Source organism: Rhodotorula paludigena (genome assembly GCF_050403205.1).
Source record: "Rhodotorula paludigena JCM10292 DNA, Rt_paludigena_JCM10292v1_ctg6, whole genome shotgun sequence".
Lineage (NCBI taxonomy): Eukaryota > Fungi > Basidiomycota > Microbotryomycetes > Sporidiobolales > Sporidiobolaceae > Rhodotorula > Rhodotorula paludigena.
In genome coordinates this window covers 198,829-216,365 of record NW_027481452.1, presented here as the reverse complement: position 1 = coordinate 216,365, position 17,537 = coordinate 198,829, and the positions used below count along the sequence as shown (strand labels likewise).

Sequence of the window (17,537 nt, the reverse complement as noted above, 5' to 3'; positions counted from 1 at the left end):
CTGTGGACGGATCTCGTTGAGACAGCCGCGCTCTCTGCACGTGCTGAGAGTGATTGAAACAAGTGCGAGCTGCAAATTAGTGAGAAAGGTACAACACCGCCGACAGACCCGCAATGAGCACCGTCACTACTGCGCCGAGTCCAGCTCGAACGCCTCCCTCCGCTCCGGGCGCTACGAGTCGGCCCGCCGAGCTCACTCCCGTCGCCATCGCGCCCGCGTCGCCGCCTCCAATCGCGCCGATGATGCCCGACGCAGCCGCGAGCGTCCCGTTCGTATACCGCGTGTTGAGTCCGCCGCCGTAGACGCGCACGGAGGCGATCTCGAAGTAGGCGGTGTCGAAGTGAGAGGGATCGGCGACATACTCAGCGCAGGTGCCGGTGCCGCAGACGGGAGAGAACACGCCAGGTTGACCAGCCCCTGCAAGCGAGAGTTGGACAGTGTCAGAAGGATGCGATGCGACTCGAACGAGGAGCAAGTCCGGCTAACGTACAGTCGCCGCAGAGAGCGATGTTGATGGTGATCTGCTGAGGCGCAAAGAACTGGTTGATGTTGCAGCCGCTCGAGGCGTAGTAGGCGACGGGTCGGCCCCAAGTCGTCGGATCCGGCGAGGTCGACGAGTCGCGCAGGTCGGCTGGAACCTCGTTTCGCTGCCAAAGAGGGTGCAAGGGTCAGACTCGAGGATCCGCATGAATCGGTCCGCGGAATGCAACGCACCGGGAAGAACCAGACCGAGATCGCCTCGCTCGAAAGCTCCATCGCGTAGACTCCGCCCCCTCCTTCGGCGAACTCCGCGCCGTAACTCGCATTGCGCGCGTCCTCGAAGGTGCACCCTTGGTTTGCATTGACGGTGTGATCGCAGTTGGTTGCCGTCAGCTCGCCGGTCGGCACGCCCGTGCCGTCGGCCGCGAAGCACCCGGCAACGCTGTGAAGCGCGACGCCGTTCGCCTCCTGCAGGTTGACCCCCTCGACGATATCACACTCGCCTCCCGACGGCCAGCTGACAGCGTGCGTCCAGAAGGCGGGCCAGACGGAGCAGCCGTACGGGAGATGCAGGGCGTCCATGACGAAGAGGTGCCCAATGTCGAACGCGCGCTCAGTCGTGATGCGGACCGAGTTGCGCAGACCGTTCGGGGCAAGCTGGCTCGTGTTGTCGACCTTGATCACGACATTGCCGTCCGCATTCGTGTAGGCGACGTCTTGCGCCTCGTCCGCGGCGACGTAGTAGGTGGCGCCGTTCGTCAGATTGTCACGATTTCCCCAGAACCGCCATCCGTCGAAGAAGTCGTCGCCTGCCCACAGCTCTTGCAGCGAGTAGGCGGCTTGTACGGATGAGGGGAGGACCGTGAGGAGCGGGATGCAGGAGAGCAGGCTGATGGAGCGCATGTTGAGCTTCAGCCGTGCCCGGCACGTCGACAGCACGCTCGCCGTATGCGATGAGCAGCAGCACGAGAGGCAGGAGGGAAGCCTAGTTGCTCGCGCGGGCGCTGCGATGAGTGCGAACGGCAGGCGAGAGAAGCGACTTTCTCGAAAAGCACCGCCTCGGCGCGCAGTGCGAGACTGCGGACGGGCGGCACGCCCATTCTACCGAGTGCGGCAAGCAGCCGAGCAGCATCAGCCGAACATAGGGCAGCAGGACCGGGAGAAGGAGAGTCGGCGAGCGGGTGTCCCAAACAGGCAGGGTCGGCCGCCGGCACGCGACGAGATCCGAGCCTGCGGATAGAACCTTGAGGGCCGTGCCCTGCCCCAGAATGCCGACTGCGGGCCTTCTGTGCGCCACTGCGCGATCATTCGACGAAACCGAAGGACCTCGCTCCGAGTCGCTCGCCCTCACCCGAAGCAGAACGACGCCTGCCACTCCGCCACTTCCGGCAATACTGGCGACTACGCAAGCGTAGGCAGCGATCTCGTTGCCCGCGCAAGTGGCCGAGTTGAGCAGGTAGAAAAGACGGAAGGCGAAGTCGCAGCGGAAGAAGCCAGGCGAAGTCGCAAGGTGTATCGAGCAGCTGTCGAGCAGTTCGAAGCTCAGTCATGAGTTCGAACTAAGCAGGCTCGCTTGTTAGAATGGCGAAGGGACCGGAAAGGATGCGAAAGATCTAATGCAAAACGAGATCGGGCCAGTCTACAACGGAGAGCACTCCTGTCCCCTCGGGACCAGCTGGTACAGCTTGATCGAGTCGATGGCGAGGCCACGGTCACGGATCTTGTCGCCCGACGGCCAAGTCGGCATCCAAACAGAGAGGTAGTCGAGGAAGCGCTGCATCGCCTGCGGTCGCGAGTCGCTGTTGCGCCACGGCTTGTTCGGGAGCGAGTCCATCCAGTAGCCGTCAGTCCCGCCGGCCTGCAGCGAGATGCGAAGGTAGAACGGCTTGTCAAACGGCGCAATGTGCTGGTTCTCGGCGCTCTGCCAGGGGTTGCCGATGATGGTGCCGTTTGCGTAGCTGTATCCGAACTTGCCGAGGTCCCAGAATTTGCGCCCGAAACCGTATCGGAAGCTGATGCGGACCCGGCTGTTGACCCAGATGGTCACACTTCTCGGCGTCCAGTCCATGCCGAACTCGTCTGCAGACTAGCGGTCAGTGGACGGCAGGCAGGTAGAAGCAGCTAGTGGCGCACAGTATTTCTCGTTGAAGAATTTGCGATAGACCTTGTAGAGACCTTGCGTTAGGTAGAAGCGGTCGTACGCAGGCGCGTCTTCCGGACCCCAGTGCAGGCCGGAGATCATCTCGTTGTTGAGCTGGTCGAGGCGGTGTTGCGCAATGTTGCCGCGACTCTCGAACACTGTCATCATGCCGGATGCAGGGTAGCGGCCGTATTCCTCGCCCTGCGAAACAAGCGCAATCTGCGGTCGGAGCCAGTCACTGAAGACGAGACGGTCAGTTGAGCCCCAGGAGTCTGAGACAGTGAGCGCACCCTGTAGGCATCTTGGCGCGGACTACGACACGACCGTACTGCAAGTCGACCTTGTCGCGCGTCGAGATCATGGCGCTTTGCACAGGCGGAAGGACGAGTGTCTGGTTCTGCTCGGTGTCGGCTGCGATTTGGCAGTCGCTCTGGTGAATCGAGTCGCAGACGTTACCAAGCTGGATAAATGTACTGTTCATCGCGCTGTAACCGGGAGCAAGGTCAGCAGCGACGAGGATGGCGCTTGAAGAAGGACGAACGCGTAGTCAATCGGCAGCATGGTCTCGTTGGTCAGGGTTGGCACGATCCAGAGATTGCCGTCGGCGACGTAAGAATTGTGACCGGTGTACCACGTGAAGTCGTTGGACTCACCGCCGCCCAGTCGTTGCTCGACTCGCCCTGTACGACAAGGACAGGTCAGGAAGGCTCACGAGACGCGGGACGAGGCAGAAGGGGGAAGCGCACACTTGCTGTGGTCGAGCGAGTCGCCGTTGAACTCGTCGTCGAGCACCGGGCAATAGTTGTAATGGTCGACGTGTAGTGCATCCTTGACAATGACGAAGATGCCGAGCGCGAGTCCGACAAAGATGCCGAAAAGGGTCGTAAAGTACGAGCGCTTATCGCGTTTCACGGTAGTGCGGCCGTTCATCCATGGCTTGGGATTGCCGACTTCGCGATCCAGGATGTGCGATTGGAACGGCGCCTTGAAGCGTTTCCGGACGGGCTCGGCGGCGTAGCAATCGAAGATGCCGGACGCGCTAGAGAGCGTGGATGCACTCGGCGTGGCGTGATAGGTCAGAGCGGGCGCTTGAGCAGTCGACGCCTGCTCCGCCCAACTCGCGCTGGGCCTGTCATCCGCCGGGAGCTCCTTGATCTCGTCGTCGGGCTTGGCGGTCCCATCGAAGGTGTCTTGCGACGAAGATGAGCCTTGCCTGGAGTGCGTGATTAGGGACGAGCGGAGATCAAAGGCGGCAGCCTTTACGATCGAAGGAGATGAGAGAGTTGTGTCAGATGCGAGGTACACACTGCTGATAAGACCGACTGCGCACCTGTACAGCTTGCATAGGCCCCATGGCGGCTTCGGAAGAGAAGCAGAGCGTTGAAGCGAAGCACAAGGAGAGCAGGAGACGAGCAGCTCGCGAGCCGGCAGCTCTGATCGGCGGCGAGCCCGAGGAGAGCGCCCGTCGGCAAATGTGAGCATGCGAGAGGGCGGCGGAGCGTCGGCGCGCATTCCAGCAGAACGGGAAAGCAGTGATCGACCGCAGCGATAGAGTTAGAGAGAAAACGGAAGGAGGGGTGACCGCGGCGCCGCGCGGCGCGGCGTCGGCGACGGCGAGCGCCCTGGAGCAACCCTGGAGAGCTGACGCCTACCCACTCGCCACCAACCGCTCGCGCTCGTTTCTCGAACAAGCTCGCGAGCGTGGCCGAGCTGGCCCCGGCCGACCTGCCCTTCCTCGCGCAGAACCCTGCTGCGCCCCGAGCTCGCGTGCGTCCGCTCCGAAACGTACCCACCGACCCGCTCGCTCGCTGCGCTTTCTGGGCAGTCCGGACGGAGGGGACGCCGCTGTGCCGGCCTCGCAGGCGATCGAGCTGCCTGCTTCTGGCGAGCGCCGTCCAGCGCCCTGTTTCCGCCTCACTCGAGAGTTGATGTCCTTCTGCCTGCTTCCTGCTCTTTCTCCTGCTCGTCACGCTGGTCGTGCTGTCTTCTTTCCCTTCCGCTCCCGTTCCCCCGAAGCGCCAGTTCGACGACTGCCACCATGGCGACCCGACGGCCATCTCTCGCAGAAGCCGCAATCTCGCCGTCTCGCCGCGTTTCGCATTTCTCGACCGCCGCTTCGTCGAGGCGGTCGTCCTTTGCAGAGAGCGCTCGGCGGCAGCGGTCCATTCGGACGGCCTCCGTCGTGAGTGAGCTGGGGACGGGTGCGTTCGCTTCCCTTGCGCTTTCGCGGTCGTCTCGCCGCATCCTGAGTGGACCCTCCCCGCAGATCTGGCAGCGGTCGCGCAAGCTCACAAGCGTCAGTTCCTCATGGCTGAGCACATCTTTCGCACGTGCGAAGCTGCGGGCTACTTCCCCGACGCAGACTGGGGCAACATCGTCGCAGTCCGTACCTCGGTCGGCACCGCTGGCACATCTTCGTATGCCTCGTACCCGCTCGCGCATGAGGTTGATGGCGCCGACATCCTTCTCGAGGGGCTCGCTTGCATCAATGCCGAGGCGGCCGTCATTGTCTCGTCGCATGTCTGCCGCAGCATCGTCTCCATGGTGTTAGCCCCGCTTTCGAGCTCTTCCTCCGCGGCATGGTCTGATCGTTTTCTTCCCTCTACAGCGGTCTTGACGAGGAGCGCGTCACGCTCAACCAGGACTGCGCGATCCAAATCATCGATCACCTCGAAGACCTCAAGAGTGTCAAGCGGCACCGTACGGCCTTCAAGCGAATTCGCTATGCCGATCGTATCTGACGCGTAGCCTGCTTTACAGAGTATGCGGCGTTTGTTCGCTCGAACTCGGCACTTGTCCTCTGGAGCGACGATGTCGCCAGCCTTGTGCCGCACGCTCGCCAGCTCTCGGACCAGATGCTCGACTACATCTGGCGCGAGCACGACGACATTGAAGATGTCAAGGAGGAGGTCTCGCCACCTGCGGCAGTCGAATCTGGCGACGTAGAGCAAAGTGTGGGCAAGAAGCGACCAATCGGCCTCCTGTCGCCCTTGCACGTCGGCCTCGCAGTGGGGATCAACGTCTTCGTCTCCCTGCTCACGCTTGACACCTTGATCGTCGAGTACATGACCGACGGCTCATGGCCGCGCCTTTTCATCGCCCTCGCCATCCCTCTCCAGTTCTTTGTCTCGCAATTCTTCTGCGTCATCGTCGTCGCTATCGTCCTCCAGCTCATTGGCCCAGTCAAGCAGATGGCGCAGAACAACAAGTACTACTCGGGCGAGCGCCCGCCGCGCATGCCTGGCCCGCTGCCGCATTTCGTCCGTCTTTTTTTTTTTTCCTTGCCTTCCGCGGCTGCAACTCGCTGACTCTGCTGTACGCTGCTGCCAGACCATCCTCATGCCGGTCTACAAGGAGGGTCTCGAGTCGGTCCTGCAGCCGACAATCCGGTCTCTCCAGGACGCCATCAAGACGTACGAGCTGCAGGGCGGCAGCGTGTCGATCCTCGTTTGCGACGACGGTATGCAGCTGCTGAATGAGCGCGACTTTGCCACGCGCAAGGCGTTCTACGAGGCCAACGCCATTGCCTACGTCGCTCGTCCCGGCCACGGCAAGCACTACAAGCGCGCGGGTCGCTTCAAGAAGTCGTCCAACCTCAATGTCGCGCTCGAGCTGTCGATCCGCATCGAGACGCTGCTCAAGGAGAAACGCCCGGAGCGCACTCCCGACAACCCCTGGACTTACGAAGAGGACCAGGCGCTCTACCAGATCTGTCTCGAGCAGGCGCTCGCCGAAACGCAGCGGGTCATCCCGCGCGAGGAGGGCGACGACGAGAAGGACGAGAAATCCAAGACGCTGGGCGTGTGGGCTTCCGGCGATATCCGCATTGGCGAGCTCATCCTCATGTTCGTCGTCAGTCGCTCGAGCGCGGATAAATGGTATCTCTGACGCCTAGCGCCTTTACAGCATCGACTCGGACACTCGCGTTCCCGTCGACTGCTTCCTCGATGCTGCGTCCGAAATGCACTGGTCGCCCGAGTGTGCTATCATCCAGCATGTATCGGATGTGGTGCGTGACCCCGCCGAGCACTCAGATCAGGCGAAGAGCAAGACTGACGTTAGATCTCTCGGACAGATGCTCGTCGGTGCCGGCTACTTCGAGAACTTCATCGCCTTCTTTACCCGTCTCGTCAACACTTCGATCGCCTGGGTCACCTCGAACGGCGATGTCGGCTGCTTCGTCGGACACAACGCATTCATCCGCTGGTCGGCGCTTCAGGAAATCGCGCAGCTCCAGCCGTCGGGCAGGTGGCAGATCTGGTCCGAGTCGCACGTGTCGGAAGACTTCGACTGCGCCTTGCGCATGCTCGTCGCCGGCTACGATGTACGCTTCGCGACGTACTCGAAGGGCGGCTTCGAAGAGGGTGTCTCGCTCACCTGTGACGATGAGCTCAATCGCTGGCAGAAGTGCGGAGTCTCGCTCTCGAGCAGACTGATCAGGTGTACTGACGAGTGCCGGTCGTGCAGGTATGCCTACGGTGTTTCGGAGCTTCTCATCCACCCGCTCAAGAAGTGGCCGACCAAGGGCATCTTCACCCCGATGGCCAAAGACTTCTTCCTGCACAGCAACCTCCCGCTCCACTACAAGTTCTCTTCCTTGGCCTACCTCTCGTCTTACTACGGTATCAGTGTTGCCTTCCCGCTGTGCGTGCCGCCTAGTCGGGCTCTCAAGGTCCGATCACAATGCTGACATTCAACATCACGCAGGTCTGTCGCCGGCTACCTGCTCTACGGAATGCTTGCTCCGTCGCTCGACAGCGCGTACCTGCCGTCGTGGAAAGTCAACGTGCGCGACATCTCCCTCCATGCTTCTCGAGCCCTGCTCATGCTCTTTCTCGGACTCCCTCTCACTGCTGTCGCAACTCGCAGGTCGCTCTCTTTGTCGTCTTCGGATGTGCTTCCGCGCTCGCATTCGCGCTTCTCCGGTACCGCTCCGGGCAGTGTGGCCTGCACACCGCTATTTGGGAGCAAGCCAAGTGGACGGTACGTGAGGTCCCTCCTGCCGGCTTCAAGTACATAGTGCTGACGTTGCTTCCGCTCGCAGCCCTGCAACAGTCAGTCTGACCATTTCGCGCAATCGCGGCACCTTGCTCACCCACTCCTCGTGCAGCGCTCTTCTTCATGGGCCTTTCCTTCCACGTCCTGCTCGCTCTCCTGGCGCACCCTGTCGGTTACGACATGCAGTGGTCTGCGACGGTCAAGGAAGCGACCGACTCGACCGTCTTTGACGAGTTGCCGGCCATCTTCAAGCGGTACCGCGTCGTCTTCACGGCGTGCGGCCTCTGCATCGTCATGATGCTGCTCTTCGCGTTTCTGCCGTACATGGAATGGGGTGAGTGCCGCTTCCTCGTTCAATCGGGTGTCGAGACTGACGACTCGCGTTACAGCCATCATCGACTGGGTGTCCATCGTCCCGCTCGCCCTCGTCGTTGGCGGTCACTTCCTCTTCCCCTTCTTCCTCAAGTGCGCTCATCTCTCACTTTGCTCGAGGTCTGTCTTGGGCAGCTGCTGACCTGCTCTGGCATGTCGCCCAACAGCCCGACAATTATGTCGTTCCGCTTCTGAGCGGCGATTTGCCGCAAGGCCTCGAGAAACTCGCAAACGCAGGACCTGTACAAAGCATACATCCGGTTGTACCTAGAGCTAGTGCAAATGAAGCCTATCACCATGATTATACTTTCCCTTGCGATCAACTTGCAATCAGAGTCCAGAAGGGACGGAATAATGTCGAGCAAAGCTTCTTCGGCTGCCATCATTCGTCGGCCTTCTTCTGTGAATCCCTTTGTCACGTACGTGCTTCAAACAAGTCAGATTGTGACGAGGCTGACCTTGTCAACGAGACGTCGACGCTCCGGAAGGACGTTGTCACCGCTCGCTTTCGTCTCGGCCCGCGATGTCGGCTCTGACCGCGCGCGCCACAAAGGCGCTGAAGCAGGCACTCAAGGACAAGGACTGGCTGGCCGTCGAGAAGCATGCAAAGTGCGATCTCGCCCTCGCCCTCGTCGCCGAACTGATGAAACTCACGCCGCGATGCACACAGCGCTGTGCTCGACTTTGAATCGGCCAATTACCAGGCGTGAGCTCACTCTAGCACCACAACTCGTGACGAACGGCTCATGCTGACGGTGACGCTGAATGCACCCGCTTCCCTCTACGACCACTGCAGCCGCGTCTTCCTCGCACTCGCACAGTTCAACCTTGACCGGTCCGACGAGGCAGAGGAGTCGTACAAGAAGGCGATCGAGCTGTCCCCCAGCCAGCCTCTGGCTCGCCAGGTGCGTAGGCACGCCCTGGCCTCATGACGGAATGCGCTACGGCTGATCCTGGAACGTCTCGCAGGGCCTCGCCTCTTTCTACGAGAAACGTCAGCGATGGAGTGACTACTCGCGCGAGCTGCAGGGCTTGATGCAGCTGTTCGCCGAGAGGTGCTGTGTATCGCTCTCTTTCGTCAGTCTCGCCCCCGCTGACTGCGCCTCCACCGGCAGTCAAGACGCGCCAAAGTACGCCGAATCGCTCGAAAAGCTGCTGGATGTGCGAAGAAAGCACGGTTCGAAGGAGGAGGTAGGCTCGCCATCCGCCGTACCCCAAAACGCACTCAGCTGACACCGTGCACACTCTTGCAGCTCATCGAGACCCTGCACAACTTCCTCCCGACTTCGCCTTCGCACCCACTTCTGCGATCTCTCCCGCCTTACGACCCGACTGCACCCACAGCCACTACCTTCCCGACCGTCCAGCGGTACTCGTCCTCACCTCTTCCCGTTCTCCTCGAGCTGCTCTCGCTCATCTCCGCCATCGAGACGTCTGCGCTCGATACCGAGATCAAGAAGCGGCGACAGCGGCTTGGCGGACCCGCTCTCAGGGCGGAGGAAACGACTCGGCAGGTCCAGGCCGAATACCTGCCACAGAGTCAGCTACCCGGCCTGTGGCGACAGGTCCTCGATGATCCAGACGCGGGCAACGACGAACCCCTGCGTCGCGACGTCGAGCGCCGGCTTCTTGCGCACCTGCGTACGACCCTTCAGGCGATCCCCTCACCCTTCGATGCGCCGACCGTCGACCTCAGCGCCAAAGTCAAGGTCAAGAGTGAGCAGGAGCTCGAGAAGGAGCGCGTGGCCAAAGACTACTACCGTCGCGAGGTCGAGGGACTCGCCCGCGGCATGGCTGTCATTGGCGTTCCCGAGCCGGCGGCGTGGGAGGTCGAGATCGAGTGGACCGACGCCTTTGCAGACAGCGACCGTGTCGAGGGTTGGCCGAAGGAGCGATGGGACCTGCTCAGGCGGCAGGCGGACCTGTTCCCCGAGTGCGTCTCCTGCGGCAACCGTCGCTTGCGCAAAATCGTGCTAACACAGCCTTGTCCTGCAGCTCTGGCCTTGCGCGGCTAGCTGTGGCGACGATGCAGCGGCTTGCAGCTGCCGCTGCCTCTTCCGTACCGCCTGCTGAGGGCCAAGAGGAGCGGCCCGAACCGCCTGCCGCTCCTACCGACGACGAGATGGCCGAACTTGTTGAGGTACGCCTGCCTGGCTTCCCGTGTGGGGCAGCCGTGCTGACGAGCTGCTCTTGCAGGGTGCTCTCGCCAACTCGCCACGGTCCCTCGTCACGCATCTCTTGGCGGCCGCCTTCTTCCGCCAGCAGAAGGAGTGGGACGCGCTGCTGCAGGTCGCCGAAGCAGGCTTGACGGTGCTCAAGAAGCTCGAAGGCGAGATCGGTCAGGACTTGTCACGGTACGCTTTCCGATCCTGCTCGGCCCCGGCTCGAACTCATCCCGAGACCGCAGGTCCCGCCGCTCGCTCGACACGCACCTCGCACTGGCGCTCGTCTACCACGAGCCTCCGTCCCACCATCTTCGCGCCCTGCGGGTCCTCGAGAATCTCCTCGCCACCTCTCCCCCGCCACCTTCCATCCCGTCTCTTCCGCCTCGTCCGCACCCCGATCCCGACGTCCTCATCGCCAAGGCGCACGTTCTCCAGACAGCCGAAGGCAAGCAAGCTGCCGCGCTCAAGGTCTGGGACCAGGTCCTCGCGCTCCCTGCAGGACTCCTTCCGCCCGACGCGCTCACGCAGGCCAAGAGCGAGCGCGCCTGGGCGTTGCACCTGGCTGGCTCGTCTGAAGAGGCTGTTTCGCAGCTCGAGGAGGTCGTTGGCGCGCTCGAGGAGCGCAAGACGCGCCGCGACAAGGCGCGCGAGGAGAAGGAGCGGTGGAGGAGCAAGCGTGGGCTCGAGAAGCCCGAGGGTGTCGAGGAGGGCGAGCAGCCCGAGGAGGCGGAGGAGAGGGCAAAGGCTTGGTGGCGTCTCGGCGAGTGTCGCTGGAAGTTGAGCGGTGCGTTCTCCGGTCTCTCGCTCGTCCCCTGCTATCGCTCATGCGCCCAACCATACCCACAGAGTCGTCGCCTGAGCAAGTGCAGCAGGCATACGACGCCTACATCTCTTCACTCCGCGCCCTGTCGACCTTCGCACCGGCCTTCACTTCTCTCGGCATCTACTACCGTTCGCTCGCGACACCCGACTGGGAGCGCTCGAGCAAGTGCTTCCAGAAAGCGTTCGAGCTTGACCCGTCGCAGGAGGTCGCGGCGCGCTACCTCGCCGAAGAATTCGCCGACCTGGGCGAGTGGTCTCTCGTCGAGGTCATCGCGCGTCGTGTTGTTGACGGCAACAAGGGTCGCGCGGGCATGGGTGGCAAGGCGGCAGCTCGCCTCGCCTGGGCCTGGAAGGCTATCGGCGCGAGCGAGCTCAACAGCAAGAAGTACGCGCAGGCGATCACGGCGTTCCAGTCGGCACTCCGTGGCGCACCCGAGGACGTGTCGACCTGGGTCAAGCTCGGCGTCGCGTATCGTCACTCGGGGAAGCACGTCGCCGCGCTCAAGGTCTTCGTCAAGGCGCTCGCGCTCGACCCGCACTCGTGGTTTGCCAAGTACTCGGTCGCCGACGTCCAGCGCGAGATCGGCCTCCTCGACCCGGCAATCAAGACGTTCCGCGAGATTCTCGTCGAACGTCCCGACGAGCTCGGCGTGCGGGTCGTCTTGGCGGAGACCGCGCTGAGCAAGGGAGTCGGCGAGCAGAGGGGCGGCTTCATGGTCCGCGCCGAGGAGTCGCTCGTCGAGGCGCTGCGCGAGGCGACGAGCATCGTGGAGAAAGGCACGGCGACGCGTGTGGCCTGGAAGGTCGTCGCAGATGCGCTCTCGGGGCTCAGCAAGATCCCCCAGCCGGCACTCGAAGATGAGGCAGTCGAGCTCATGAGCCGACTGCTCGACCACCTCGCCTCGCAGGACGTCGACAGCAAGATCGGCGCCGTGTCTGCCGTGACGGTGGACCAGCTTCAGGGTGTTGAAGGAGGCGCGACGCCTTCGCAGCTCGCCATCGCCTTGTCGGTACTCGCGAGCAAGATGCGCGTCTTGCTCGAGACGCAGAACGAGGCGGCGACCGGGTCGTCATGGTACGACCTCGGCATCGCCATCAGCAACTTCCGCTCCCGCTTGTCCTCGTTTACGGCATGGCCCGTCACGCCTGAACAGACCCTCCAGCAAGCGATCCGCTGCCTCAAGTACGCGCTACACAAGGAGCCGCTCAATGCCACCTTTTGGAATGCTCTCGGCGTCCTGTCCTTCGACCTGTCGCCTCGCCTGGCGCAGCACTGCTTCATCCGCGCCGTCGAGCACAACTCGCGCTCCGCCATTCCCTGGACCAACCTCGGCCTCTTCTACCTTGTCCACGGCGACGAAGACCTCGCCAACCAGTCCTTCCTCAAGGCGCAAGTCCTCGACCCCGAGTGGGCAGCGGCCTGGGTAGGGCAGGCGACGCTCGCCGACCTCGCAGGCCACGCGGTCGAGGCGTCTGTGCTGCTCGAGCATGCTTTCTCGCTGGGCGGAGAGACTCCTGAGGCCGACATCGCTTTCGCCGGTCGTGCCTTCGAGAAGTATCGCGCCTCGGTCCCGTCCTCCTCAACGTGGGAAGCGACGCCGACCGCTGTCCCACCTCCTGCCGCCTCAGAAACGCTCGCGGCGCCGCTCTTCGCCCTCACGCGCTATCTCGCGCAGCGGCCCGAGGACCACGGCGCTTTGCACCTTAATGCGCTCGTACTCGAGCAGGTCGGCGACCTCGCCTCGGCGTGCGAGTCGCTTGAGAAGGCGGCGTCGATCCTCGAGGAGCTGTACGAGGTTGACGAGTCGCCTGCGGTCGAGGGGCAGTACGTGATTGCGCAGACAAACCTCGGGCGCGTCCGACTCGCGGCCGAGAACTACGAGGGCGCTCTCGAAGCGTTCGAGGCGGCTCTATCCCTACTCAACCTTGACGCACCCGAGGTTCCCGGCGGCCTGACCAAGGAGCAGTGGGTCATCCTGCTCACCGAGTGCAAGCTCGGCTCGAGCATCGCGCACGTCTGGCTCAACGACGCCGGCAGCGCGAAGCAGGTGCTGGAGAGCGGCCTCGAGGACCTCGAGGGCCACCAGATCGGCGTGTACGCCAATCACCTCGACTCGGCACTCGCGCGCGTGCACTGGGCTGAAGGTGACGAAGACCGCGCCCTGTCGGCGCTACTCGACTCGCCGAACATGTACGTCCGGTTTTCCCACTCTTCCTCGTGAAGGATGCCCGCCAACCCGCTTGTTCCGCGCACAGGCCGCAAGGAAAGCAAACGCCCCTCTTCCACCGCCGCCTGTTCTACGCCTACGCCATCGCCACCAACGACCGCGCGCTCCTGCAGACGGCGAGCGTCTTCGACTGGAATCCGGCCGTGAAGTACGACCCGGAGATTTCGCGACTTTCGACGCTCCGGTACCTAAACCAGGTGGGCCAGTGTCTTTGTTCCAAGGCTCAGAGCAGCGCGCTGACTTGTCTTGCTCAAAGAGTGATACACACGGCGCTCTCTCGACAGTCTCTCGCACACTGCACGCCATGCCTTGGGCGCCGGCCGCACGATCCCGCATCGCGCACCTCCTGTGCGTCCTCGACCCGCTCGACCCCGTCGACGCGGACGATGCGCTCTCGCCTCTCCTACCCAACATCGAGACGGCCAGCCGGCTCGTGCGCGACCGCGTTCCCGGAATCGAAGACGCCATGTTGCGCTCTCGTCGCGCGAGGACTCGTGGTGTTGTCGAGCTGCAGCGCGCGGCGGAGACCGAGGATGCCGAGCAGGTCCGCGTGCACGACAGGCAAGCGCTGCGCAACTTCGAGCGGGCCGTGTGGATTGCGCCGTGGGAGGAACTGGCGAGGAAGAAGTTCGAGACGGCACGAGCCAAGCTTCAAGACGACGAGACGGACTAAAAGTCGCGGCGTTTGACAGTTGCAATACATATCGCTGTGACAGTGCAGGCGCGCGAGGCGGTGTATCGATGACAACAGGGAGGGAGAGACTTCAGCAGATCACACACCCACACCCGCTCTTCTTCTCATCGTGCAATTCGCTCGGGTCACGCCCCAATCCGCCGACCGAGAGACTCCTTCGCCTGTCCATCGCGAGCGACGGGTCCCGCGTCGGCCGTCGAGGCAGGCCCGGCGCCGCCTCCTTCTCATTCTGCCCGTACCGCACGCCTCCTCCCGCGAGGCTCTTTGTCGGGTTGAGCCCAACCCGTCCGCCTTGACCTCGCCCGCCGCTCTCGATGAAGCCGACATTGCCGTTGAAGAGGCCGTCGTCGCGCCCCTTGAGCCGTCGGACATGCTCGCTGTGCAGCGACTTGCTTCGTGCGACGGCGCGCACGAGCGCGAGGAAGGCTGAGTCGATGTTGACGCGCGACTTGGCGGAGCACTCGAAGAACTGCGAGGACCGCGAGGGTCAGCGGATGGTAAAGCAGACAGCTGCGCGTCGAAAGTGAACGTACGAGGCCGCCGCCCGTTCGTGCGAATGTGAGGCCCTGTTGCGCCGTCACGACACGATCTGCTGGCGGTTTGTCGCACTTATTGCCCACCACGAGGAAGGGGAAGGGGGTGTTTTCCGGAGTGAGGGCGGGTGAGGGGTTCTCGTGCGGCGAGGTGGCTTTGCGCAGCGAATGCAGGAAGTCCGGAAGGAGCTCAAACGAGTCGGGCGAGTCAATTGAGTAACTGCATGGGCACGCGTGTCAGTAAATTCGGCGCCAGCATCATCCAGGTTCGGACGCACGCCAGAATGAAGCCGTCAGCCTCTCGTGCTGTTGCGTCGAGCGCAAAGCGGTACTCCTCTTGCCCTGCCGTGTCGACCAGCTCGATCGCGTACTCGATGCCGTCGACGGTGCTGGTGAGGGTGTAGGCGTCCTCGACGGTCGGATCGTACTCTGCCGGGGCGGGGCAGTCAGCCGCACAGCTCGCTTCGAGACGACGAACAGGCTCACCTTCCGAAAATGGCCGCTGAAGAATTGCCATCGTGATGGAAGACTTGCCGACGCCGCCATCGCCTGTCGCAGGAGGTCGAGGAAGCGCAAAGGCACGGAAGGTCGGAGTGTAACGAGGTCAGCGAGAGCGCAACACCCATGTGAGGATGCGCAACAGCACAGGGTGTAACAAAGACAGCCAGTAGCGTGTGCAGCACAGTCTCACGTCTGGTGAGCGAGTGCAGGCGTCGGCGCAGCGCCTGTGTTGCTCCTCGACGATTCCACCTCTATCTCGCCCGATCCGGCATCGCGAGGGACGGTACAAGGAGCGTGGCCGCCTTTGTCGCAGTTATCGGACCCGCCAAGGTCCTCGCCACGCCGTCGCGCTTCGTGCCCGTCGACTTGCGACTTCATCACTTCGAGTCTCATCGCTCCGGCCCGATCAATGCGCTGCCGAGAGAAAGCACGCACCGACGATGACTAGGCGCAGCGGTATAGGTGCAGGACCAGCCATGACGCACGGCGCAGCTCGACCACCGACTTCGGACGAGCGCAAGAGCAGAGTCGGACGACAACCCTTCGACGCTATCTTCCTAGAAGGGAGAAGGGAGATCGACGCGCTGCATGATCGTTGACAACTGCTGAGCGGATACGCAAAGCGTTCTACTTTTCTCGCGACGGAAAGAACACGCCGGGAAACGAGGAACGAGCGGCTTTGTACAGGAACAAGAGAGCGACAGACCGCGCACTACGACCACGCATCCGCTCAGTACGGAAGGGCCCCGACGAGCTTAAGCACAGTGTCGTTGACCTCGGGCAGGTTGCGCGGGACGCCCGTGTCGAGCGGATCAGGGAGGCCCGTCTCCTGGCGCTTGACGGGCTCATGCGCGCGCGAGAAGATCGAGCCAAAGGGAACGTGAGTCTGCGGATGGGAACGAGGTCGTCAGCTTGTATCCCATGCGCAGAACTGGGAATGAGAAGAAAGAGACGCACGGTTCCGCGGTACTGCTCGAAAGCCTCAACGCGCTTCTTGCGGTCGGCCTCGCTGAGGAGCTTTGCCGGCGCCATGCAGACGTCTGTGAGTCATTGCCAGTCGTGCATCAGATGCGAACACAGCACGATTCGCATTGGGAAGGAGAGCGGGAGGAGAGGAAGTGTCAGAAAGAGGTTTGCGAGCCGCAGAGCCGCCACAAATGAAGTCGGAAGACGCACACGCAATGGTACGGTCAGTCTCTCCAGTCGGCGTGCAGTTCATGTGAATGCAACGAGAGTCCCACTGTTAATCATGAAAGCCGTCAGGGCGCTCCGGAGACGCTAAGGGAAGGCCAGAAGGCTGTAGGAGTCGGTGACGCAAGACGTACCAGAATCAGGTCGCCCGGCTTGGCGCAGACCTTGACCCACTTGCAGCCACGCTCGAAGAACCACTCCTCTTCGTCGGGGTTGAAGCCAGCCCAGTCGACCGGACCCCACGAGCGCGTGTCGGTGCGGCCGGTCTCGACGAAGAAGCGGTTCGTCATGCGGTTCGAGTTCTCCATGACCATAAGACCGCCGTCGTCCTCGTTGTTGTAGTTGAGATTGACGATGCCCTGAAGGCAGTAGAAGCCTTCGCGGAACGGGTTCTGGTCGATGTGCGGCCAGCGCCCGACGTCCTTGAGGTCCTTGCGCTTCGGCAGCATGAGTGCAGCGCCGTCAAAGGATGTGATGAGCTCTGGCGTGCCCCAAGCTTTGGCGAAAGCGTCGATGACGCCTTCGTCTGTGCGGCACTGCCAGACCTGCGATTGTAGGCTTCGTAAGCGGCCGCCTCGCTATCGCGCGGGAGGACATTCGATCGAGCTCACCCAGTCGGTGTGGGCGACACCGTAACCGTGGATCATGCCGCCTAAAAGTCAGGAAGGTCAACTGGAGCACCGAAGAGCCAGGAAGAGAGAAGGCCGCACCCTTCATGTTGACCGGGAGCTTCTCGTGGATGAAGGTCGACGGGTCGTCACGCTTGTAGCCGAGGTTGAAGCCCTCCATCCACTCGTGTGCGCGGTCGCGCAGGGCGAGAGCCTTCTCCGGCGACATTGCCGGGACGACGGCGTAACCCTTGGTCGCGATGTCGTCGCGCCAGTCGCCGTACTTGGGCTCGTCGTACAGGTCGGCGAACTCGAAGTCCGGGAATGTCGGAATGGCGGCCTTCTTGGCCTCGTCCTTGAGCGAGGGTGCGACGGCGAGAGGAGCCGGCGCAGGCGTGGCAACGAGGGCGGGCATCTTGGGCGGCTGGAGCAAGGAGAGACTGTAGCAAGCAGAGGCGCAAGCTGGGCGTGGAAAAGAAGAGGCAGAGAGCGGAAGTCCAGCTGTTCAGGCCACACAAGGCCACACGAGCCGCTTAGCAAGGTTTGGGTAGCAGACGCCCCTCTGTTTCGGGCGAGGCGGGCGAGCGAGAAGGCCCGGTTGCGCTCGGGCGAGCGGAATCCCTGCGAGCGGGCGAGATATCCAGAGTGGGGTAAGCGGAACGACGGAGCTCAGATTGGGCAGGTCTTGCGAGGCCCCGCCCTCGACACGCGCGCCTCGAAAGGGCGCTCCGCCGGCGAGTGCTCTCTGCCTGCGGCCATCTTGCTCTCAGGCGCGCGCATGTGTATCTCACAAGTGATGGATAGG

General features: G+C 62.7%; 6 protein-coding genes across 6 annotated transcripts; 2 read left to right on the top strand and 4 right to left on the bottom strand.

Moving 5' to 3' along the window:
• Window positions 1-76: 76 nt before the first annotated feature.
• JCM10292_003090 (glycoside hydrolase family 16 protein) lies at window positions 77-1,383 on the bottom strand (the record flags this gene model as incomplete). Its single annotated transcript, XM_076646814.1, has 3 exons — window positions 77-417; window positions 491-647; window positions 715-1,383. 3 exons carry the CDS (start codon window positions 1,381-1,383, stop codon window positions 77-79), a joined length of 1,167 nt encoding a protein of 388 aa, XP_076507575.1.
• Window positions 1,384-2,119: 736 nt separating this feature from the next.
• Window positions 2,120-3,974, bottom strand: JCM10292_003089 (uncharacterized protein; the record flags this gene model as incomplete). Its single annotated transcript, XM_076646813.1, has 6 exons — window positions 2,120-2,559; window positions 2,614-2,858; window positions 2,911-3,105; window positions 3,162-3,300; window positions 3,367-3,877; window positions 3,951-3,974. 6 exons carry the CDS (start codon window positions 3,972-3,974, stop codon window positions 2,120-2,122), a joined length of 1,554 nt encoding a protein of 517 aa, XP_076507574.1.
• A 684-nt stretch (window positions 3,975-4,658) lies between these two features.
• JCM10292_003088 (uncharacterized protein) lies at window positions 4,659-8,185 on the top strand (the record flags this gene model as incomplete). The annotated part of the gene is made up of 14 exons (XM_076646812.1): window positions 4,659-4,821; window positions 4,887-5,166; window positions 5,229-5,320; window positions 5,381-5,880; window positions 5,951-6,465; window positions 6,527-6,629; window positions 6,696-7,027; window positions 7,088-7,264; window positions 7,328-7,406; window positions 7,490-7,603; window positions 7,665-7,674; window positions 7,731-7,952; window positions 8,008-8,083; window positions 8,158-8,185. The coding sequence occupies 14 exons, from the start codon at window positions 4,659-4,661 to the stop codon at window positions 8,183-8,185; spliced, it is 2,691 nt and encodes an 896-aa protein (XP_076507573.1).
• Window positions 8,186-8,513: 328 nt separating this feature from the next.
• Window positions 8,514-13,878, top strand: SKI3 (SKI complex subunit tetratricopeptide repeat protein SKI3; the record flags this gene model as incomplete). Its single annotated transcript, XM_076646811.1, has 12 exons — window positions 8,514-8,599; window positions 8,661-8,696; window positions 8,787-8,895; window positions 8,960-9,045; window positions 9,106-9,181; window positions 9,244-9,923; window positions 9,986-10,130; window positions 10,187-10,344; window positions 10,398-10,939; window positions 11,002-13,168; window positions 13,234-13,402; window positions 13,462-13,878. 12 exons carry the CDS (start codon window positions 8,514-8,516, stop codon window positions 13,876-13,878), a joined length of 4,671 nt encoding a protein of 1,556 aa, XP_076507572.1.
• A 91-nt stretch (window positions 13,879-13,969) lies between these two features.
• JCM10292_003086 (uncharacterized protein) lies at window positions 13,970-15,411 on the bottom strand (the record flags this gene model as incomplete). The annotated part of the gene is made up of 5 exons (XM_076646810.1): window positions 13,970-14,368; window positions 14,433-14,652; window positions 14,711-14,861; window positions 14,919-14,981; window positions 15,369-15,411. 5 exons carry the CDS (start codon window positions 15,409-15,411, stop codon window positions 13,970-13,972), a joined length of 876 nt encoding a protein of 291 aa, XP_076507571.1.
• Window positions 15,412-15,663: 252 nt separating this feature from the next.
• Window positions 15,664-17,147, bottom strand: JCM10292_003085 (uncharacterized protein; the record flags this gene model as incomplete). Its single annotated transcript, XM_076646809.1, has 6 exons — window positions 15,664-15,819; window positions 15,891-15,973; window positions 16,110-16,173; window positions 16,259-16,669; window positions 16,736-16,776; window positions 16,835-17,147. 6 exons carry the CDS (start codon window positions 17,145-17,147, stop codon window positions 15,664-15,666), a joined length of 1,068 nt encoding a protein of 355 aa, XP_076507570.1.
• Between the last annotated feature and the right edge of the window lie 390 nt (window positions 17,148-17,537).